At 42.3% G+C, this 24,168-nt stretch overlaps 1 protein-coding gene across 3 annotated transcripts in view; it reads left to right on the top strand.

Annotated features, from left to right (window-relative positions):
- The window catches only part of washc4 (WASH complex subunit 4), a 148,112-nt gene that overhangs the window by 83,063 nt on the left and 40,881 nt on the right, over positions 1–24,168 (top strand). For all 3 annotated transcript variants that reach the window (XM_080207118.1, XM_080207120.1, XM_080207119.1), the window contains 9 exons: positions 4,109–4,216; positions 10,550–10,696; positions 10,948–11,027; positions 11,105–11,210; positions 12,844–12,960; positions 18,067–18,235; positions 18,353–18,507; positions 19,060–19,134; positions 20,847–20,951. In XM_080207118.1, the coding sequence (XP_080063244.1) occupies positions 4,109–4,216; positions 10,550–10,696; positions 10,948–11,027; positions 11,105–11,210; positions 12,844–12,960; positions 18,067–18,235; positions 18,353–18,507; positions 19,060–19,134; positions 20,847–20,951 (1,062 nt within the window). The remainder of the gene's footprint in view (positions 1–4,108; positions 4,217–10,549; positions 10,697–10,947; positions 11,028–11,104; positions 11,211–12,843; positions 12,961–18,066; positions 18,236–18,352; positions 18,508–19,059; positions 19,135–20,846; positions 20,952–24,168) is intronic.

The following is a 24,168-nucleotide window of genomic DNA, read 5'->3' as shown; positions in this document are numbered from 1 at the left end:
CAAGGAATGTTCCAAATATCCCATAAAAAGACAAGTGTAGTTAGGACCCATACATGTACCCATTGCTACACCTTTGATTTGGAGAAAGAGGGATGAGTGAGAAAGAAGAAGTTGTTGAGAAAGAGAACGGGTTCAGCCATGCAGAGGAGAGTGGTGGTGAATGGGAATTTTTCAGGCCTCTTTTCAAGAAAGAAGCAAAGTGCTTTCAGGCCATCCTATTGTGGGATGGAGATGTAGAGAGATTGCACATCCATGTTGAATAAGAGGTGGTTAGGGCATGCGAACTGGAAGCTGTCAATATGATGCAGGGCATCAGAGGAATCCTGGATTTACATGGGGAAGGAATGGACCAGGGGAGTGAGAATGGAGTCAAGATAAGAGGGATTAAGTTCAGTGGAGCAGGAGCATGCTGACACAATAGGCCTACCAGAACAGTCCTTTTTTGTGGACCTTGGAGTAGGTAAAAGCAGGTTGTCGAGGGTTGGAAGCTGTGGGGGGAAGGCAGCTAGAGGAAATGAGATCAGTAATTGTGTTGGAGATAATGGCTTGATGTTCAGTGGTGTGGTCTGGTCCGGTCCGGGGGAGGTAGAAGAAAGTACCTGAGAGTTGGCAAGATAGAGGTCAGTACGCCAGATGACAACAGCACTCCCTTTGTCATCAAACCTGCCGACAAAGTCAGGGTTGGACCTGAGGGAGCAAAGAGCGGAAAGTTTGGAAGGAGACTGATGGAATGAGTGGGGTGGGGGCAGAAAAATTAAGACGGCCAATGTCCTGTCGACAGCTCCCAACGAAAAGATCAAGAGCAGGTAATTGTCCCGGCAGGGGTATGCAATTGGAGGCATAATGTTGGAGGCACGGTGAAAAGATCTGTGGAACGAGACATAGGCAATGAAAGAAGAGTTCAACATCCATGTCGAGCCCGGAATTCATTGGGAATGTAAGGGTACAAAGCTGAATCGTTTGCTGAGAACAGCGCACTCAGCCTGAGAGGGAAAGATTGGACGGTATGGTAAACACATGACAAGGGCTGGGTCCAGAAGAGATGGGGTTCGAGTTATTGAGACTGGTGGAGGACCTCAGATGGGCAGTGGTGTTGATGAGTTGGTGAAGCTTGCATTCTTAATATCTGTGAGGAACAGGTTTCTTGTTAAGATGTGGAGGATCAAATGAAACTGGGGACAGGGACAGCTTTGAGAGAGTAAAACGGTGCTGCTGGAGGTTATTACAGAAGGTCAGGGGGCATGGAGTTGGGGGTAGGGTGTTAGCGTGGATAGAGGATTGGTTGTCAAATAGGAGGCAGAGAGTGGGGGTCAATGGGTGCTATTTGGATTGGTGGTTGGTGACTAGTGGAGTGCCCCAGGGGTCAGTGCTGGGGCCTCAGCTATTTACCATTTATATAGATGATCTGGAGGAGGGAACCGAGTGTATGATGTCGAAATTTGCTGATGACACCAAGATTGGTGGAACGGCAAATTGTGCGGAGGGTGTGGAGAGTCTGCAGAGGGATCTAGATAGGCTGGGCGAATGGGCCAGGAACTGGCAAATGGAATTTAATGTTGGCAAGTGTGAAGTTGTCCACTTTGGTAGGAATAATGGTAGGAAGGACTATTACTTACGTGGCGAAAAACTGCAGCACGCGACGGTGCAGAGGGACCTCGGGGTCCTTGTGCATGAGTCGCAAAAACCCAGCCTGCAGGTGCAGCAGGTGGTCAGGAAGGCAAATGGGCTGCTGGCCTTCATAGTGAGGGGGATTGAATATAAAAGTAGGGAGGTCTTGCTGCAACTGTACAGGGCACTGGTGAGGCCGCAGCTGGAATATTGTGTGCAGTTTTGGTCGCTGCACTTACGCAAGGATATTTTGGCCTTGGAGGGAGTGCAGAGGAGGTTTACTAGGCTGATTCCGGAGTTGAGGGGTTTGAACTATGAGGAAAGGCTGAATAAACTAGGCTTGTACTCGTTAGAGTTTAGAAGAACGAGGGGAGATCTCATTGAGACATATAAGATGATGAATGGGATGGATAGGATAGAGTTGGAGAGGCTCTTCCTGCTCAGAAAGGACAGTAGGACTAGAGGGCACAGCCTCAAGATAAAGGGGGGGCGGTTTAGAACGAAGTTGAGGAGGAACTTCTTCACTCAAAGGGTGGTGAATCTCTGGAATTCTCTGCCCGTTGAAGTGATGGAGGCTGCCTCGCTAAATATATTTAAGACGCGGATTGATAGGTTTTTGATTGGCGAGGGGATTAAGGGCTACGGGGAGAGGGCGGGAATGTGGAACTGAGACACGACAGATCAGCCATGATCTTATTGAATGGCGGGGCAGGCTCAAAGGGCTAGATGGCCTACTCCTGCTCCTATTTCTTATGTTCTTATGCGAGATATGCCAAGTGTCTCATGTGGCAGGGTGCCGCAAGAACAGCAGTTCGAAGAATGTTGTATATCCTGGAGATTACATGTGGGATGGAATTTGAGTTGAAATCCACGTTGGATAAGTTGGAAATGAAGACAGTCACTAAGGAAGGTGACTGGGTGATCACTCTGTACACAAACCGAAGGTGCTCGTCAATCAGGACCCTGACCTTCTGGTTGCTTGCCATTTTAACACACAATCCTGCTCCCATGCCCACATGTCTGTCCTTGGCATGCTGCAATGTCCCAGTGAAGCTCAACGCAAACTGGAGGAATAACATCTTATCTTCAGCTAGGTGCTTTACAGCCCTCCGGAGCCAATATCGAATTCAACAACTTCAGATGATTAGGTCTACTCCACCTCGACCCCTTTGTTTTCATTTTATTTAATTTTTAACTCCTCTACCTTTTATTTCTTGTCTTTCTTTACATTTTTCTTCTCTCTATGGAATGCCATTAGCAGCCTTTTCCCTTGTTTCTGTGGCTATGACTCATCTTTCATTCCCTCACACTACAAAATAAATATCTGCCACATTCTATGCCTTTTAGCTTCGACAAAGGGTCATCTGGACTTAACGTCAGCTCCTTTTTCTCCTTAGAGATGTTGCCAGACCTGAAATTTTCCAACATTTTCTCTTTTGGTGTTAAAACAGCAGTTCCGTGTGACAAAAATAAATCATTCAGCCTTGTTTCATCTAACCATCTGACTCTTGGATTCATAGGATGTATATACACTTGAGCCTCCTTCCAACATTCCTCACTAAATCTACTATTGTAAGCATCAGCACTCTTCTACATCAGTGGCTTGCCTACTTTCCCCTTAAATGCATCTATATTAATTGCTTAAAACATGCTGTATTGTAGCGAATTTTACATTCGTACCACCTCTGAGGTGGACTGTGCAAACATGGGAAAATGTGCAAACTCCACGCAATCACCCGAGACTGGAATTGAATCCGTGTCTGTGGCGCTGTGAGGCAGCAGTAGTAACCACTGCACCATCATGTCAATACAGAAGCTATCAATCCTAGTTTCATCATCACCATTACTGAGACTAGCTTTATGTCCCTGATTTATTAACTGAATTTGAACCCTTATTCCCACAGCATTAACTTGGGTTAATGTCCAATGACATCACAATGCAACCATCTCCCTATATCTAACTGCCGCCCTCATCTTTGAACATGGCATCAACTTCCATTTAAAATATCATTTAGTAATGTGGGCATTGCTGGCTGTCCAGCATTTATTTCTCATCTTTAATTGCCCTTAGGAAGATGGTGGTGAGCTGTCTTCTTGAACCCTATGATGTGGGTACACCCACTGTGCTTTAATTCTCTTGACCTCAGAATCAATGCTTGTCTGACACCCTGTTGTGAATGAGCTGTAATTTTTTCCAGTTTTCCCTGATATTTTCCTATGCTAAAGATGCCCTGTAAATGCGAGTTGGGTAAAGTATTCATCAGGAGCAACATTTGGGTGGTTCTAGTATCTGTTGGAAGTTTGGGCCAGTTTAAGGTGCTCAAGATCCAATTGGCCGGTATTGATGATACTCAGTCAGAACATAACTTTGCTGGGAACTGATTGAAATGTTTTCTGAAACACTTTTGATTTTTTTTTGAGATAGGTTACCAATTCCAGCATGTGAGATGTTATATTTTGAAGAATTTATAACTTACAATAAATTGGCTTTTTTTTTTAGGCAATTGAGCACACTGTCCATAGGAGAACAATGGTTATTGCAGATTCTGTGTATCATATTGCTCACAGTCTTCAGCATCAAGCCCTTAATTCAATAGCCATTGCTAAGGTTTGTACATTCTATTTCTATAAACACTGTTTTCTGGGGCAGTTAATGTTAGTCTGAGGGCTATGCATTCACTATATGTGAAGATTGGTGCCTTTTCCTGTATCAGTTTTCTATTCTTCTGTAACTCAAGTGATTTACAAATACCCTGTGCTTTCACAATTGGTTAATTTGTATTGGTGTTGATGCTTAAAAACCTTTGTGAAAATGGCAATTTCTGACCCCTGGGATGGTGGTTTCCGGAGAGTTAGCGTTCCTTTGGGTCCACAGTAATGGGGAGATAAACAGGGAAAAATATAAAGAAAACTTTCTGTAACTACCCAGTTTGGAGGTTTAAGAGTTATATCTACTGTGGGTAAAACACAATAGCGGCAACTTCAGATAGTCTGACCTTGATTTTTTTTAAATAGGTGTATAGCCACTTTGGGAATCTTGTTGCCTATGCTAGCTTGTGTTGAAGATTTAGGTTTCAGGCCAAGAAGATTGGTCATTTGGAAGATAGTTGACTATATTGTTATGGAATCATATAGTACATAAGAGGCTTTTTGGCCCATTGAGTCTGCACTAACAAAAACTACACTAAATCTACACTAATCCCACTTTTCAGCACTTGGCCCATAGCTTTGAATGTTATGATATTTCAAATGCTCATCCATGTACTTTTTAAAGGTTGTGAGGTTTCCCACCTCTGCTACCCTCCCAGGCAGTGAATTCCAGATTACTACCAGCCTTTGAACGCAAAACATTTTCCTCAGATATCCTTTGAATCTCCTCAAAATTGTACCCCATATATTGTCCCTTCACCTAAGGGGAACAACTGCTTTCTATTTACCCTATCCAAACACCTCATAGTCTTATATACTTCAGTCATGTGCCCCCTCAGCTGCCTTTGGCCTAGAGAAAATAATCCAACCCTATCCAATCTTTCCTAACTCAAATTCTCCATCCAAGGTAACATCCTAGTGAATCTCCTCTGTACCCCTTCTAGTGCTATCACATCCTTCCTATAGTGAGGTGATCAGAACTGCACACACTACTCCAGCTGTGGCCCAACCAAAGTTTTGTACAGCTCCAACATTACTTTTCCATGTATCATCTTAACTACCTGTACTGCCGCTGTCGGGGATCTGTGTGCAATCACCATCACCCCTAGATCCTCTGTGCCTCTCAGCATTCTAGTTTTCTACAATTCATTGAATATTCCTTTGTCTTGTTACTCCTTCCAAAGTGCATCACCTCTCACTTTTCAGCATTAACTTCCACTTGCCACTGATCTGCCAACCAGTCTGTATCTTTCTGCAATCTAAGTCCATTTTCCTCACTATTAACCACCCTGCCAATCCACAAGTTTACTTATCATCCCTACCACATTCTCATCTACATAGTTTATATATAATCACAAACAATAAATGTCCCAGCACTGATACTCGTGGTATGACACTGGCCTTCAGTCACACAAACATCCTTAAACACAGGAGGCCACTTGCGCTTCGAGCCTGCTCTGCCATTCATTATGACCGTGGCTGATCGTCCAACTCAATAGTCTCATCCTGCTGTTGCCATAACTTTTGATCCCATTCACCACAAGTACTATTTCTAGCCACCTCTTGAATACATTTATTGTTTTGGCATCAGCTACTTCCTGTGGTAACCAATTCCACAGGCTCACCACTCTTTGGTGAAGAAATGTCTTATCACCTCTGTCCTAAATGGTCTACCCGAATCCTCAGCCTGCGACCCCTGGTTCTGAATTCCCCCACCATTGGTAATATGAAAGTAGCAGAAAGGGTCAACAGCTTCAAGTTTTTAGGTGTCCAGATCACCAACAACCTGTCCTGGTCCCCCCATGCTGACACTATAGTTAAGTAAGCCCACCAATGCCTCTACTTTCTCAAAAGACTAAGGAAATTTGGCATGTCAGCTACAACTCAACAACTTTTACGGATGCACCATAGAAAGTATTCTTTCTGGTTGTGTCACAGCTTGGTATGGCTCCTGGTCTGTCCAAGACCACAAGGAACTAAAAAAGGTTGTGAATGTAGCCCAATCCATCAGGCAAACTAGTCTCCCATCATTGACTCTGTCTACACTTCCCGTTGCCTCGACAAAGCAGCCAGCATAATTAAGGACCCCACGCACCCTTCCACCTTCTCTCTTCAGGAAAAAGTTTGAGGTCATGTACCAACCGACTCAAGAACAGCTTCTTCCGTGCTGCTATCAGACTTTTGAATGGACTACCTTGCATTAAGTTGATCTTTCTCTACACCTTAGCTATGCCTGTAACACTACATTCTGCACTCTTGTTTCCTTCTCTATGAACGGTATGTTTTGTCTATATAGCGCACAAGAAATAATACTTTTCACTGTATGCTAATGCATGTGACAATATTAAATCAAAAACATCTTCCCTGTATTTATCGTGTCTAGTTCTGTTAGAATTTTAATACCAGGTAATACAAGTTAAAGTCCAACAGATTTGGTAGCACAAGCTCTTGGAGCACTGCTCCTTAATCAGATGATGCAAGTCCCTGTGAGATTCCCCCCTCGTTTTTCGGAACTCCAGTGAAAACAATCCTAATCTAATCGATGCCTTCTCATACATCAGTCCCGCCACCCCGGATCAACCTGGTAAACTTCTGTTGCATTCCGTCGAGAGCAAGAGCATCCTTAGCAAAGGAGACCCAAACTGCACACAGTATTCTAGGTGTGCCCTCACTAAGGCCTTGTATAATTGCAACACGTCCCTGCTTCTGTATTCAAGATCTCTTGCACTGAAGGTCAACATACAATTTGCTTTCTTTACCTCCTGCTGCGCTTGCAGGCTCACCTTCGGTGACTGGTGCACAAGGACCCCCAGGTCTGCTGTACACTTCCCTCTCCCAATTCACAACCATTCAGATGGTAATCTGCTGCCTTGCTTTTGCTTCCAAAGTGAATAATCCTCACGTTTATCCAAATTATACTGCATCTGCCATTGATTTGCCCACTCACCCAACCTGTTCAGATCATTCAGATCTCTGCTTCCTCATCATAGTTCACACTCCCACCCAATTTGATATCATCTGCAAATTTTGAGATGTCACATTTTGTTCCTTCATCCAAATCATTAATTTATATTGTGAATAGCTGGGGTCCCAAGACCGATCTCTGCAGCACCCCACTAGTTACTGCCTGCCAATTTGGAAAGGGCCCATCAATTCCCATTCTTTGTTTCTTCTCTGCCAACCAGTTTTCTATCCATCTCAAAATACTCCCTTTACTTTCATACTGTATTTTCCCCTTTATCAGTCCCTTGGTCCTTCTTTGCTGAATTCTAAACTGCTCCCCATCTTCAGACCTATTATTTTTCTTGGCCAGTCTGTATGCTTCCTTGTATCAGATAGTCTCTCTAATTTCCTTTGTAAGCTATGGATTGACATTCTTATCCATTTTGCTTTTGTAATAGACAAGAATAAACAGTTGCTGCAGTTTCCCCCTTGCGTTCCTTCAATGTTGCCATTGTCTAACCACTGTCATCCCTTTAAGTGACTCTCTCAATCTATCAAGGCCAACTTACGCCTCATTTCTTCATAGTTTCCTTTATTAAGATTCAGCACCTAGTCTCTGAATCAACTACATCACTCTCCGTTTTGATAAAAGATGCTATCATGTTATGGTCGTTCATCCCCAAGGTTCTGGTACAGTTGATTGGCAATGACTCCCTTCTCACACAGTACCCAGTCTAAGATGGTCTGCTCTTCTTTTTGAATTTAATTTGATTTATTATTGTCACCAGTGTTAGCATACAGTGAAAAGCATTGTTTCTTGTGCACTATACAGACAAAGCACACCGTTGGTAGGGAAAGAAATGAGAGAGTGCAGAATGTTGTTACAGTTATAGCTAGGGTGCGAGAAAGATCAACTTAATGCATGGTAAGTCCATTCAAAAGTCTAATGGCAGCAGGGAAGAAGCTGTTTTTGAGTCAGTTGGTACATGACCTCAGACTTTTGTATCTTTTTCCCGAAGGAAGAAGATGGAAAAGAGAATGTTCGGAGTGCACGGGGTCCTTAATTATGCCGGCTGCTTTTCCTGAGGCAGTGGGGAGTGCAGGCAAAGTCAGTGGATGGGAGGCTGGTTTGTGAGATGGATTGGGCTACATTCACAACCTTTTGTAATTTCTTGCTGTCTTGGGCAGAGCAGAAGCCATACCAAGCTGTGATACAACCAGAAAGAATGTTTTCTATGGTGCATCTGTAAAAGTTGGTGAGGGTCGTAGCTGACATGCCAAATTTCCTTCATCTTCCGAGAAAGTAGAGGCGTTGGTGGGCTTTCTTAACTATAATGTCAGCATTCCTCTACATATTGGTTAAGAAAACCATCCTGTCTCCACTCCGGGAATACCATCTCAGTGGCACTGTGGCTAATATTTGATTTGCCCAATTTATGTGCAGATTCAAATCACCCATGATCACTGATATTCCCTAATCATATACATCTCTAATTTCATGTTTAATGCCATTCCCAACATGGCCACTGCAGTTTGGGGGTTTATATGTGACACCCACTAATGCTTTTTGCATCCTTAGTATTTCTCAACTCAACCCATACAGACTTGACAATGTCAGAGCTTAATATCCTTTTGTCACTATTGTGTTAATTTCCTCTTTAACCAGCAGTGTCACTCCACCACCTTTTCCTTTATAAAGAACAAAGAACAATACAGCACAGGAATAGGCCCTTCAGCTCTCGAAGCCTGCGCCAAAATGTGCCTCTCCTTTCTAAGTATTGAGTACCTTTAGAACATTCAATTCCTGCAGTCATGCCTCTGTAATCCCAATTATATCGTACCCACTTAAATCCATCTGCGTGATTTGTTCATCCACTTCGTTGCAAATGCTCCATGCATTAAGGCACAGAGCCTTTAAGCTTGCCTTTTTAAAATTGTTTGTCTCGCTCCTAGTACTTTTCTTTTTTTGCCCTGTTTGAATTTTGTCCTTGGATTCTCTGCCTGTCATTTTGATTATTCCCTTTTCTACCTTTTTGTTTTTGTCCTTACCGCCTCCTCCTCTGACTCCTTACATAGGTTCCCTTCCCCCTGGCATATCAGTTTAAACCTTCCCCAACCGCTAACGCAAACAGTGCCCCTAGGACGTCAGTCCCAGTCCTGCCCAAGTGTAACACGTTTAACTTGTACAGATCCCACCTCTCCCAGAACTGACCCCACTGTTCCAGGAATCTGAACCCCGCCCCAATACTATTTCTTAAGCCACATATTCATCCAATATACCCTGTCATTTCTAGGATAGAATCATAGAATCCCTTCAGTGCAGAAGGAGGCCATTCGGCCCTTCAAGCTTGCATTGACCACAGTCCCACCCAGGTCCTATTCCTGTAACCGCACACGTTCACCCTACAAATCCCTTGACGCTAAGGAGCAATTTAGCCTTGCCAATCAACCTAACTCGCACATCTTTGGAGTATGAGAGGAAACCAGAGCACCCAGAGGAAACCCACACAGACACAGGGAAAATATGCAAACTCCACACAGACAGTGACCCAAGGCCGAGTCACAGGTGTTGTGAAGCAGCAGTGCTAACCACTGTGCCACCCAAGTAAGTTCTACTTTGACTAGCACTTAGCACCAATAGTAATCCTGAGATCACTGCCTTTGAGATCCGATTTCTTAACTTCCCAGCTCCTTGTATTTGCTTTCTACCGATGTGGTGGCCTTCTGCCATCACCCTCAGCCTCGTACCACTAAGCCAGTTTTGGAACCGTCCTGCCAAATTACTTTGGATCCCATGTTTTACCTTTATCAACTCCCCATGTGGTGACACAGTGACTGGCACTGCTGCCTCTCAGCACCAGGGACCTGGATTTGATTTATGGCTTGGGTACTGTCTGTGTGGTGTCTGCATGTTCTCCCTGTGTCTGTTGGGTTTCTCTGGGTGCTCCGGTTTCCTCCCACAGTCCAAAAAATATGCTGGTTAGGTGCATTGGCCATGCTAAATTCTCCCTCAGTGTAATCAAACAGGCACTGGAGTTTGGCAACTAGGGGATTTTCACAGTAACTTCATTGCAGTGTTAATGTAAGCCTAGTTGTGGCACAAATAAATAAACCTTGTCAAAGGCTTTGCTGAAATCCACATAAAATTACATCAACTACATTGATCACATCTACATCTACACACCTGGTCACCACCTCAAAAAATTCAGTCAAGTTTGTTAGGCATAACTCCTTTTGACAAAGCCATGCTGTCTATTCCTGATCAAACCTTGTTTCTCCAAGTGGAGATTAATTTTCTGCTTCAGAATTTACTCCAAACTCATTGGTCTGTAATCCCTTGTTCCTTCAGAAAAGAGTGATATCTGACAAGAAGTACAGTGAGCGACGTCTGGATGTGTTGTCAGCTCTGGTTTTGGCTGAAAATGCTCTCAATGGACCTAGTACCAAAGAACGTAGGCTAGTAGTTGCACTAGCATTAAGTGTGGGAACCCAGATGGTAAGCATAATGTGTTGCATCTTAAGGAACTAAAGATATTTGTTTCTTTGAAATGCAAGTGTAACATTTACATGTTCTGTTTTATTAAAGTTAAATTATGATATTGAAACTTTTTCAGTGCATGTCATTAACAGGTTCTGGGGTACTTATTTAAGGCTCTGAACGTTGTAATTTTTCAAATCCTACTAAGGGGTGATGTTCACCTGCTTCTTATCTAACAAGGGCTGGTTTGCTCATTTTGGTTTCTGCAGAAAACATTCCGAGATGAAGAATTGTTAGTATTGCAAGTAGTACTGAAGAAGTTAGATCTGATCAGCGAGCTGAGAGAGAGGTAAGCAAAACAGAGAGCAAGTGTTCACTACTATGGACCAAGTAGCAAAGTTTTAATCTTTCTGATGTGCTTTGCAGGATTCAAGTTCTTTGTAACTGCAACTTCTTATACTGGCATCGAACCATTTTCCCCATCTACTTGGATGATGTTTATGACAATGCTGTAGATTCTGCAAGAGTACACGTAAGAGCTACAAATTGTATTGGTGATTACATAACCGGACAGCTTGGATTAATGAGAATTGCAGGATTCATTTCAATGTGCATGAGTATATATTGGATGCCATATGCTTATTACTAACAAAACAGCATTCAAAAGTAAAGACCATGTTACTGGACCAGCACTCCGAAGAATGAGTGTTCAAATCTTACCTTAGATTTGACCATTTCAGATAAGTTTGTAATTTTAAAAACTGAAATGCAAGGCTGGTATCAGCAATGGTGACCATGAAACTTTTGAATTGTTGTAAAACTGTAACTGGTTCACAAATGTCCTTTAGAGGAGAAAGCTGCCATCCTTTCTCTGCCTGGCCTGAATGTGACTTCAGCCCCATGCAAATGTTGTTAATTGTTGAATGCCCTTTGACGTGATCTAGCAAACCACTCAGTTGTATCAAACTGTAGCAAAGAATAAGAATCTGCTTCTCAGGACAACTCGAAATGAGTAATTTATGCTGGTTTTGCTGCAATGCCCATATCCCAGAAATGAATAAATGATTTTGTATGGAACAAGTTTGAAAGACATTTTTATTCAACCTGAATGTTAGAACCATATGTTTAAAAGTACAGGTAGTGTTTTGAAACCGGCAACCTTGGGACTGAGTCCATGCCAGCTTTTGGACTTTGCCAGTTTTTGGGTTGGGCAGTTTGGGCTAGTTTCAGCCAAGGGTTGCTCAGACCATGCAGAACATGGGGAAAGACTGGCTTGCAAAGCTGATAACTAGTTATTGTGTCATTGTGTGATGCAGCACCAAGAGTCAGTTTTACAACACACAAAAAGGCCATTCAGTCTGGCCATCAAGCTCCTATCTATTCCAATCCCATTTTCCAGTCCTTCATCCGCAGGCTTATATACTATCATGTTTCAAGTCCTCATCTGAATGCTTTTTAAATGTTGAGGGTCCTTGCCTCTACCATCCTTTCAACATTGAGTTTCTCGCCCAACAAGCTCGTAAGTTTTTTACTTAAGAATAAAAACTCACGCATGGCAGCTTTACAAAATGTCTGGCTTTCAGATATTTTAGGAGTTTGGATAGCCAGATTTCAGACACTGTACCTGTATTTGTGTATGAATGCTGAATGGTATTGATGTAGAGCAGTCCTTTTGAATTTTGCATTTAACTTCCATTCCTTGAAATGACATGCTAGCAAGTGATCATGGACCTAATCAAATTTAACTCATGAAACAGGTTATCTAGGTTCCCCTCCCTCTTCCTTACTTGGCTTCAAGTTTAAGAAGCCATGTCCTGTAATTTAATAGAATGTTCGAACCTATTATTAGTATATTTCAATAATGAAATTATCGATTTTTGATTTAAAATCATTATTTAAATTATTGATTTAAAATCATTGTTTCAATAATGAAATTAGTATATTTCAATGATGATTTTAATTTCATTAAAATAATTTATTTCAAGATTAAATTGAATGAAGATTATTGATTTGAAAATGTGCTTTTTACATGAAGCGGATTCTGTCGATCAGCGATAGATATATATGTTGGAGAAATGTGTGGCGAACTTGATATAAATTTGAAAATATTCTTAATTGCAAAATGTTAATTTGTTTTGTATGGTCTGATATTTCTCACTTTTTAGTACATGTTCAGTGCTTTGAGGGATTGTGTCTCACCCATGATGCATGCAAGACATCTGGAATCCACACAAGTGTTGCTGGAATGTTTTGATAAAGAGATCATGGATGTCTTAAATGAGGTAACTGGTATGAAAGTACAAAATGTATTTGTTGTTTTCAGTGTTATATGGAAGTATTTAAAATAATGCTTCTGGTTTAGAATTTGGTGAATTCAAATATTTACCTGCATTTGAAGTATGAATTGAAGAACTTTCATGTTTTTAGTTTTTATCCAATGAAATCTTCACAGTGCAGAATGAGGTTACTCAGCCCATTGGGTTTGCACTGACTTTCCAAAAGAACATTCCACCCAGACCCTTGCTTTATCCCATAATCCTGCACGTGCTTTCTTTTCAGATAGCAATCCAATTTGATTTTGAATACCTCCAATCGAACTTGCCTCTCGCGAGTGTTTGTTGCAGACTCCAAGCACCCTCTGGGTGAAAAATCTATTTCTCACGTCACTTCTATTCCTTTTGCCCATTATTTTGAATCTGTGCCTTTTAGTTCTTGATGTACTCTTGAGAGGGAACAGTCCATAGCCCTAAGGATCTTGAGTCAAGTTCTTTTATCTGAGGAAAACAGACCCAACCTCTTGACTTTATCCTCGTAGATTTAATGCTGTAAAATGACCTTAAGTAGTCAATCTTCTGGTAAGAATGTAACTATCCTACCATCTTTTTCAAAACTTGAATTAAGTTTGAGGTGCCATTGTATGCAGATGTATGGGATTGGGGGTGATCTAGGGAACTGGATTAGGAATTGGCTAGCGGATAGGAGACAGAGGGTAGTGGTTGACGGTAAATATTCATCATGGAGTTCGGTCACAAGTGGTGTGCCTCAGGGATCTGTGTTGGGGCCACTGCTGTTTGTGATTTTTATTAATGATCTGGATGAGGGTATAGTTGGGTGGATCAGTAAATTTGCTGATGACACCAAAGTCGGAGGTGTGGTAGATAGTGAGGAAGGGTGTCATAGTTTGCAGGAAGACTGAGACAGGTTGCAGAGCTGGGCCGAGAGGTGGCGGATGGAGTTTAATGCAGAGAAATGTGAGGTAATTCACTTTGGTAGGAATAACAGATGTGTTGAGTATAGGGCTAACGGGAAGACTTTGAATAGTGTGGAGGAGCAGAGGGATCTAGGTGTATGTGTACATAGATCCCTGAAAGTTGGGAATCAAGTAGATAGGGTTGTTAAGAAGGCATACAGTGTCTTGGCGTTTATTGGTAGGGGGATTGAATTTAAGAGTCGTAGCGTTATGTTGCAACTGTACACAACTCTGGTGCGGCCGCACTTGGAGTATTGTGTGCAGTTCTGGTCCCCACATTACAGGAAGGATGTGGAGGCTTTGGAGAGGGTGCAGAGGAGGTTTACCAGGATGTTGCCTGGTATGGAGGGGAGATCCTATGAGGAGAGGCTGAGGGATTTGGGGTTGTTTTCGCTGGAAAGAAGGCGGCTAAGAGGGGATCTTATTGAAACATATAAGATGATTAGAGGTTTAGATAGGGTGGATAGTGATAGCCTTTTTCCTCTGATGGAAAAATCTAGCACGAGGGGGCATGGCTTTAAACTAAGGAGGGGTAGTTATAGGACAGATGTCAGGGGTAGGTTCTTTACCCAGAGGGTGGTGAGGGATTGGAATGCCCTGCCTGCTGCAGTTGTAAATGCGCCTAGTTTGGGGGCGTTTAAGAGGTCTGTGGACAGGTTTATGGACGAAAAGGGATTGGTTTAGGTTAGTGGGTCATTGTTGTTGTTTTTTTTTAACTGGTCGGCGCAACATCGTGGGCCGAAGGGCCTGTTCTGCGCTGTAATGTTCTATGTTCTATGTTCTATTGGTGAAGTTATAAATGAACCATTAAGAAGTCATTGATGGCACAAAAGTCTGATTAGGTTTATATCTCTGTAGAGCCACTTCCCATACCTCATAAGCGTTTTGGTTAACCACCTCTGCTCCCTCTCTAGGACTCTCACAGCCTTTCTAAAGTGTAGTGATCAGAACTGGATTAATACTTTAGTTAGGGTCGAACCAGAAATTTAAACTTTAGCATAACTTGCCTGCTTTTGTACTTGATGTCTCTATATATGAATCACATGTTTTGCTAACTGCTTTCTCAATATGTCCTGGACCTTTGAGGATCTGTGCGTATGATTCCCCAGGTACCTTCACTCCTGACTATGGTATCTCTCCCTATCCCTTTTGCCAAATGCATCACACTCCTCTGTTAAATTCCATTGCTACTTGTTTGCCCATTCTGATAATCTGTTTGTGTCCTGCTGCAGTCAAATGTTGTCATCCTTCCTGTTTGCCACGCCTCTAACTTTGGTATTATTGGCAAATTTTGTAATTTTACTCCATATTCCAGTGTTCAAGTCATGTACTGTGTTCTATAAATCTCTCAATATAAAGTATTAACATAGAACATAGAACATTACAGCGCAGAGCAGGCCATTCGGCCCACGATGTTGCTCCGACCAGTTAAAAAACAATGACCCTCTAACCTAAACCAATCCCTTTTCGTCCATAAACCTATCCACGGATCTCTTAAACGCCCCCAAACATGCTCTTGCTAAAGTTAGGGTGTGATTTTCATGATGGCTAGCTGAAGGAAATGTAGCTTAATTTCCATATGTGGACATTCCATAGTAGGGGATGACTGTCATTGTTCTGGAGTTAGAGGTTTTGGGGTGGCTGAGAGTGTACCAGACTGACTGGTTGAGATTCTGGTTCTTCAATTTAGTTTCATAGTTGGAAAAGTTCTCTAACAAGGAAAGTTACAATTCAACTTGGTTTTAGCATCTTTTAAGAAAGATATCTATCATAGTTTTTATCTAGACTATTATATTGTTCAGTTTAAGGGCATGTTAGAGAGTCTATACTAGTGACTGATGCTGTATGAACCTAACTCTTGCAGAAAAAGATCAACCGTTAGCAGTTTTATTAAAATGAGGCAGGATCTCGCCAAGGTAGACTGGGAACAGCTTCCTGTGGGAGAAAATCTGCAGCAGAGCAGTTGGGGAGGGTATTCAGAAAGGAAACGAGGAGTGTATAGGCCCAGATAGTGGAGTCGGACACTGTAGGAACTTTCAAGTGGTTATTGGATGGCACATGGAGCACACCAGAATGATAGGGATTGGGGGATAGCTTGATCTTGGGTTCGGATGTAGCTCAGAGTATGTTCCCTTTAGGGTGAAATATAGGAGCAATAAGTCCAGAGAGTCTAGGAATATTCAGGACTGAATAAGAAAGAAAAGAGATGATTTTAGCAGGTGCAAACCTAAGTGGAATGTAGAAAATGCCAGACAGAACTCAGGAAAGCAATTAAAAAAGCAAAGATGTGAAAAATGACTAGCTGGTAAGATTTGGGAGAATCTGAAGATTCTATAAATATAGAGGGATAAAAGATAACCAGGCGAAAGACTAAGGTTCGTTAGAGAGCAACCTTTGTGTGGAACTGGAGGACGATGGTAGGGTGTTAAACGAATACTTCATATCTGTCTTCACTCAGGAGAAGAAGGATGTGGATATGGAATTTGGGAAGAGGGACAGTGAGGCAGTATTAGAGGTTTTGGGGGGCTTAAAAGTGGACTAATCCCCAGGTCCAGACGAGTTGTTTCCCAGGCTGCTGTGGGAGGCAAGGAGGAAATTACAAGGTCTCCGACCCAAATTATTACTTTCTCCCTGGCCACAGGAGAGGTACAGTAAGAAGTCTCTCAACATCAGGTTAAAGTCCAACAGGTTTATTTGGCAGTAAACGCCACTAGCTTTCCGAAAGCCAGTGGCATTTGCTACCAAATAAACATGTTGGACTTTAACCTGGTGTTGTGAGACTTCTTACTGTGTTATCCCAGTCCAACGCCAGCATCTCCATCTCATCACAGGAGAGGTGCCAGAGGACTGGAGGACAGCTAACGTGGTTCCACTTTTCAAGAAGGGTGGTAGAGATAAACCAGGAAATTATAGACCAGTGAGTCTCCAACATTGGTAGGGAAACTACTGGAGAAAATTTTGAAGGAGAAAATTAATCTCCACTTGGAGCATCAAAACTTAATCAGAGAGAGATGGTGTGGCTTCATCAGAAGGAGATAAAGCCCAACAAATTTAATTGCACTTTTCAAGGAAGTGATCGGGTATGCAGATGAGAGTAGAGCAGTTGGTGTAGTGTATATGGATTTCAGCAAAGCCTTTGACAAGGTCCCATGTGGGAGACTGATAAAGAAGATAAAAGCACATGGGATACAAGGTAAGTTGGCGAGATAGATCCAAAACTAGCTTAGTGGTAGGAGACAGTGTGGTGGTAGAAGACTGTGTGACTGGAGGTCTGTGTCCAATGGCATAGAATAGGGATGGGATCAGTGCTAGGTTCCTTATTGTTCATGATACATAACAAGACAGGGGAGTATTTAATGAATGGCAGGACACTAGAAATCTCAAAGGGATCGAGGGGTGCTTGTGCACAGATCCCTGAAATCAGCAGAGCTGGGGAATAGGATAGTTAAGTAGACATATGGGACACCCACCTTTATTAGTGGTGGCATAGTTTCTAAGAGCAGGGAGGTTATATTAGAGCTGTACAAAACATTGGTTCAGCTGCAGCTGGAATACTGTAAATTCTGTTCACCTCACTATAGGAAGGATGTGATTGCACTGGAGAGGGTACAAAGGAGATTCACCAGGATGTTGCCTGGGATGGAGCATTTGAGCTATGAAAAGATAGGCTTAAATTGTTTTCTTTAGAGCAGAGAAGGCTGAGGGGGGAACATCACTGAGGTGGCTAAGATTGAGGGGAATGGATAGGATGGATAAAGGAGTATTCCCCTTAAAAGGACAATAACGGGGGCATAATTTTAAAGTGAGGGACAGGAAGTTTAGAGGGAATTCGAGGAAGATTTTTTCACTTAGAGGTTGGTGGGAGTCTGGTGGAAGGCACTGCCCAGGAGGGTCACAGAGGTGGGAAACCTCACAACCCTCAAGGTATGTGGATGAGCATTTGAAATATCATAACATTCAACACTGTGAGTCAAGTGCTGAAAGTGGGATTAGTGTAGAATTAGTGTAGTTTTTGTTGGTGCAGACTCAATGGACCAAAGGACCGCTTTTGTACTGTATGACTCCATGAAGTGTCTCTAAAGAAATTTTATTGCATTTCTCCTCTGGCTTCCTCATCCTTTCGTCTCTTTTCCAACAGCACCTTTTGGATAAGCTCTGTAAGGAGATCGAGAAGGATCTGAGACTGTCTGTGCACACGCATTTAAAATTGGATGATCGAAACCCATTCAGAGTTGGTATCAAAGACTTGACAGATTTCTTCTCTATCAAACCAATCCGATTCTTTAACCGATTCATTGATGTCAAAGGTTAGTTTCTGTTCAGATTGTGGCTTGTTCAATGACTGTTCATTAAACATCACATTGTGTACGGTTGGCAATAGATAACATCATGCTAAAAATAATTTTCAAAAATATTTATAACAGCATATGTAACTCACTATTTGGACAAAACTTTCTACAACCTGACAACAGTGGCTATTCATGACTGGGCCACCTACAGTGAAATGAGGAATCTAGCGGCCCAGCGCTACAGTCTCTCCATGACTGAAGCACACCTTCCAAGTCAGACCTTGGAACAGGTAAGTGCTGAGCTGTTTCTAAGGGTGTATTGTATTGATGAATGGGTAAACATATGGCTGATTGATGTTCGACACAGTGACACTTGGTGCTAGACTGTGGCAGGACCATCCAGATCTAATTTATTTTTAGCTCATTATCAATGTTTAATTTTACATGCTGATAGCTTGATTAGAGTTTCTATTACAATGTAACTATTTACCAGTAAAGTAAAGCTAATGAAAGTAATTGCATCATTCTAAGATGGGCGGCATGGTGGCACAGCACTGCTGCCTCAAAACTCCAAGGACTTGGGTTCAATTTTGGCCTCGGGTGATTGTGTAGAATTTGCATGTTCTGTGTGGGTTTCCTCCGAGTGTGCTGGTTTCCTCCCACAGTCCAAAGATGTGTGGGTTAGATGGATTGGTCGTGCTCAATTGCCCCTTAATGTCAGGAGAATTGGCAGGGTAAGTCGTGGTGTTATGGGGATAGGGTCTGGGTGAGTTAGTTGTTGGTGTGGGCTCCTGCACGGTAGGGATTCTGTGATTCCTAACATGATTTCTTATTGTTTTCAGGGATTAGATGTTCTTGAGATTATGCGAAATATCCATGTATTTGTTTCAAGATATCTATACAATCTCAACAATCAGGTACATTTTAAGGAGCTGATGGCATAGACGTTTGCTGATGCATTGTTAGGAGAAATGTTAATTATAAGAATCACCGTGTTTTCAATGTTTATAAGTCAACTTGATTATATTTCTGATTTTTCTAAACTCCATTCATGCACAAGTTGAAGCAGTGTACAAAACCAGACCAGAAAAATGGCCTCAATTCATATCTTTTTTGGTACATTTATCAATGAAAATGAAAAATCATACACATTTTTTAGCAAATCCAAATCTGGTTCACTAACAAACTTATAATTGAGGTGACTCCTAAGATAACTGTGAAACCGTGTGTTGGCACATGATGTGCCAGTCCCAAACATTAATGCTCACTGACTGTAGTTACAGTGAGCAGCTGACTTCCTGCCACTTCCTCCCATATATTTCATAACTTCCAAATTGAATGCTGCCATATAGGATTGATGTGACTTACTGGAGGCATTTTGGTACGAGGCATAGATTATCACAGAATAGTGATAATGCAGAAGGAGACCATTTGGCCCATCGTGCCTGGACTAGCTTTCTGACCAACTCACTGTGCCATTCTCCTGCCTTCTCCCCATAACCCTGTGTGTTCTTCCTTTTCAGATAATCATCAATCTAATTCCCTTTTAAATGCTTCAATCAAACCTGCTTCCACTACACTCACAGGTAGAGGCTTATAAGCCCTCACGCCACGAAAGTTTTTCTCATAACACTTTTGCTACATTTACCTATTACTTTAAATCTGTGCCCTCTCGTTCTTGATCCTTTCACCACGTGGGAAGTTTTTTCGTATTTATTCTGTCTAGATCCCTTCCCAGTTTCTTCAGTGTTAGTGCTTAGCTGAAGTTCCTCATCCCTGGAATCATTGTTGTGAATTTTTTTTGCACCCTGTCTAATTCTAGGCTTCATTGAGTACGGTTCTGGGTATCTTCCTAATGTCCTGCCACCTTCATGACATACCCGGGTCCCTCTACTCCTGTACCCGCTTTAGAGTTGTATCCTCTATTTTATATCGTCTCCATGTTCTTTCTGCCAAACCAAATCTCATCACATTTCTCTGCATTGAATTTGATCTGCCCCAGTTGTCTTTTTGAAGTTCTGTCCTATCCTGCTCAACGTTTACAATGCTTCTGAGTTCTGTAAACTTTGAAACCGTGCTCTGTACACCAAGGTCTGAATCATTAATATACATCAGGAAAAGGAAGGGTCCCAATGTTGATTCCTGGGGAAGACCACTATAAAGCTTCCTCCAGCTGGAAAACCTTCATCAGCCACTACTGTTTCTTGTCAGTTTGCCAATTCCATATCCATGTTGTTACTGTCCCTTCTATTCCATGAGCTTTGCTCACAAGTCTGTTGTGTGGCAGTGTATTGAACATGGTGACATTCTGATCACTATTCCCAAGGACCTGACCCACAGTTATCTCATCTAACTCAATGCCCAGCAGCACCAGTTCCAGCAATATCTCTGCTGTATCAGCTACCTAACAGCCAGCTGCAAGAGAGAGTCCGTACACAGCAGGAATTCCATTCCCCTTACCATCCCAATTGTTGTGTTTGGATTTACTTATAAGGCGCTGGTGTCTGAAACCCACTTAAACGGTAGATAAGTTGAAGTGGCGTATTAGATAAGGTTTAATCTTCTGGAGAAAAGGTCTCATGCACCAAAAAATGCAATGAATTAAATTCAAACATATTCTATGTTATAGATCTTCATAGAACGCACAAGCAACAATAAACATCTGAATACAATCAACATTAGGCATGTTGCAAACTCAATCCGTACGCATGGAACAGGCATTATGAACACAACAGTAAGTCCTTTCTGCTTGGGTGAATTTTTAAAAGAAATGTACTGGAAGAATGTGCACAATTTGGTGTTACTGAAAGTTTATGTAGGTTCATCATTGCCTCTTGGCCTTTATATTCTATACTTCTAGTGATAAAACCTAGAATTCTAGTAGCTTATTTTTTATTACAGCCTCATCAGTCTTTTTTTTATCTTCTGTAAACCTGCATCTCCAACTGTCCCTTCTCCATAGTACCAAGCCTACATCCAGTTAGTACAATTATTGTTATCTATCTTTTTAAAAAAAAGGTAAAGTTGCTATGTTTCTAGCTAACCATAAGCTGCTGCCCCCTTTAAGGGGGAGAGCTGACTGGTGGTGATTTAACTTGATGTTCACTGCACTTTAGGAGAGGGGCAAGGCTGAAAAGGCAGGAACTTCATGAATAACTTTAGCCAGTATGGGAATTGAACCCTTAACTCTGCATCATAACTCAGTTGCCCAGCCAACTGAGCTAAACAAACCGTGATGTACCCCCACCTTAAATATGTGCAAGGATACTGCTCTCATGACTCTCTGTGGTAAGGAGTCCCAAAGACACTCAACCCTTGGAGAGAAGAAATTCCTCCCCACCTTAGTTTTAAATTGGCACTCCTTTTTCTGAGACTATGCCCTTTGGTCCTAGACTCTTCCATGAGGGGAAACACCTTCTCAGTATTCACTCTGCCAAGCTTCTTCAGAATCTGATGTGTTTCAATGAGGTTACCTCTCATTCTTCTCAATTCCAATGAGCAGAATCCCAACTTGTTTAACCTTTCCTCATACGACAGTCTATCCATAGCAGGGATCATCCTAGTTAACCTTCCCTGAACTGCCTCCAATTAAATTATATTCCTTGAATAAGGGGACCAAAACTGCTCTCAGTACTCTAGATGTAGTCTTACCAGTGCCTTGTACAGTTGCAGCAAAACCACCTTACTCTTATACTCCCAACTCTCTTGAAATAAGTGCCAATGTTCCATTAACCTTCCTGATTACCTGCAGCACCTGTGTGCTAGCTTTCTGTGCTTTGTTTTTTGTGCACAAGTACCCCCAAGTCCCTTTGTGTTGCAGCTTTCTGCAGTTTTTCTCCATTTAAACAATATTCTGTTTTTTTTGTTCTCCCTTCCAAAATGAACAACTTCACATTTTCCCACATTCCACTCCATTTGTCAACCTTTTGCCCACTTAACCTATCAATATCTCTTTGTCAACTGTTTATATCCTGCTTGCAACTTGCCTTTCTACCTCTTTTTGTGTTGTCTGCAAATTTGGCCAAAGTACATTTGCCCCCTTCTTCCAAGTCATAAATATGTTGCAAACAGTTACAGTCCAAGCACTGATCCCTGTGGAACCCCACTGGTTACAGGTTGCCAACCTGAGAAAGAATCCCTTATCCCCACTCGCTGTTTCCTGTCCATTAGTCAATTCACTATCCGTGCCAGTATACAACCTCCAACACTATGGACTTCTAACATATGACTTAACCTTTTGTGAGGTACCTTGTTGAACACCTTCTGGATGCCTTAGTACAACACATCTACTGGTTGATATATCCTTGAAAAATTCTAATATATTAGAAACAATTTTTCTTCCATAAATCAATACATAGAGGTGCCAAATAGAGAGGATGCAATATTAGATCTCCTATGCGGAAATGAGTTAGGACAAGTGACGGGAGTGTGTGTAGGGGAACACTTTGGTTCCAGTGATCATAACGACATTAGTTTCAGCTTGATCATGGATAAAGGTAGATCTGGTCTGCGGGTTGAGGTTCAAAACTGGAAAACGGCCAAATTTGAAGAAATGGGAAAGGATCTAAAATGTGTGGATTGGGACAGGCTGTTCTCTGGCGAGGATGTGATTGGTAAGTGAGAGGCAGAGTTTGTATGTTCCTGTCAGGATTAAAAGCAAAGTGAGTAAGAATAAGGAACCTTGGTTCTTGAAGGATGTTGGAACTCTGATGAAGAAGAGAGAGATGTATGACATGTATCAGCAACAGAGAGCAAATAAGATGCTTAAGGAGTATAAAAAGTGCAAGAAATTACTTAAGAAGGAAATCAGGAGGGCTAAAAGAAGACATGAGGTTGCTTTGGCAGTCAAGGTGAAGGATAATCCTAAGAGCTTCTACAGGTATATTAAGAACAAAAGGATAGTAAGGGATAAAATTGGTCCTCTTGAAGATCAGAGTGGTCGGTTATGTATGGAACCAAAAGAAATGGGGGAGATATTAAATGGGTTTTTTTTTTGCATCTGTATTTACTAAGGAAACTGGCATGGAATCTATGGAAATAAGGCAAACAAGTAGGGAGGTCGTGGAACCTATACAGATTAAAGGGGAGGAGGTGCTTGCTGTCTTGAGGCAAATCAGAGTAGATAAATCCCCAGGACCGGACAGGATATTACATAAGAACATAAGAAATAGGAGCAGGAGTAGGCCATCTAGCCCTTCGAGCCTGCCCCGCCATTCAGTAAGATCATGGCTGATGTGAAGTGGGTCAGTTCCACTTTCCCGCTCTCTCCCCATAACCCTTAATTCCCTTGTCTATCAAAAACCTATCTACCTGTGACTTAAATATATTTAGCGAGGTAGCCTCCACCACTTCAACGGGCAGAGAATTCCAGAGATTCACCACCCTTTGAGTGAAGAAGTTCCTCCTCAACTCCAATCTAAACTGCACCCCCCCCCTTATCTTGAGGCTGTGCCCTCTAGTCCTGCTATCCTATCTTATACGTCTCTATAAGATCCTCCCTCGTCCTTCTAAACTCCAACGAGTACAGACCCAGTCTATTTAGTCTCTCTTCATAGTCCAACCCCCTCATCTCCGGTATCAGCCTAGTGAACCTCCTCTGCACTCCCTCCAAGGCCAAAATATCCTTTTGCAAGTGCGGCGACCAAAACTGCACACACTACTCCAGCTGCAGCCTCACCAGTACCCTGTACAGTTGCAGCAAGACCTCCCTACTTTTATATTCTATCCCCCTCGCTATAAAGGCCAGCATTCCATTCGCCTTCTTGATCACCTGCTGCACCTGCAGACTGGGTTTTTGTGACTCGTGCACAAGGACCCCCAGGTCCCTCTGCACTGTACCATGCTGCAGCTTTTCGCCCTTTAAATAGTAATCCCTCCTACTATTATTTCTGCCAAAGTGGATAATCTCACACTTGCTAACATTATACTCCATCTGCCAGGTCCTCGCCCAC

Source organism: Carcharhinus amblyrhynchos, chromosome 19 (genome assembly GCF_965287045.1).
Source record: "Carcharhinus amblyrhynchos chromosome 19, sCarAmb.v2.hapA, whole genome shotgun sequence".
NCBI classification, from domain to species: domain Eukaryota; kingdom Metazoa; phylum Chordata; class Chondrichthyes; order Carcharhiniformes; family Carcharhinidae; genus Carcharhinus; species Carcharhinus amblyrhynchos.
The sequence above is the reverse complement of the archived record's forward strand: the minus strand, read 5'-3'. Positions and strand labels throughout refer to the sequence as shown.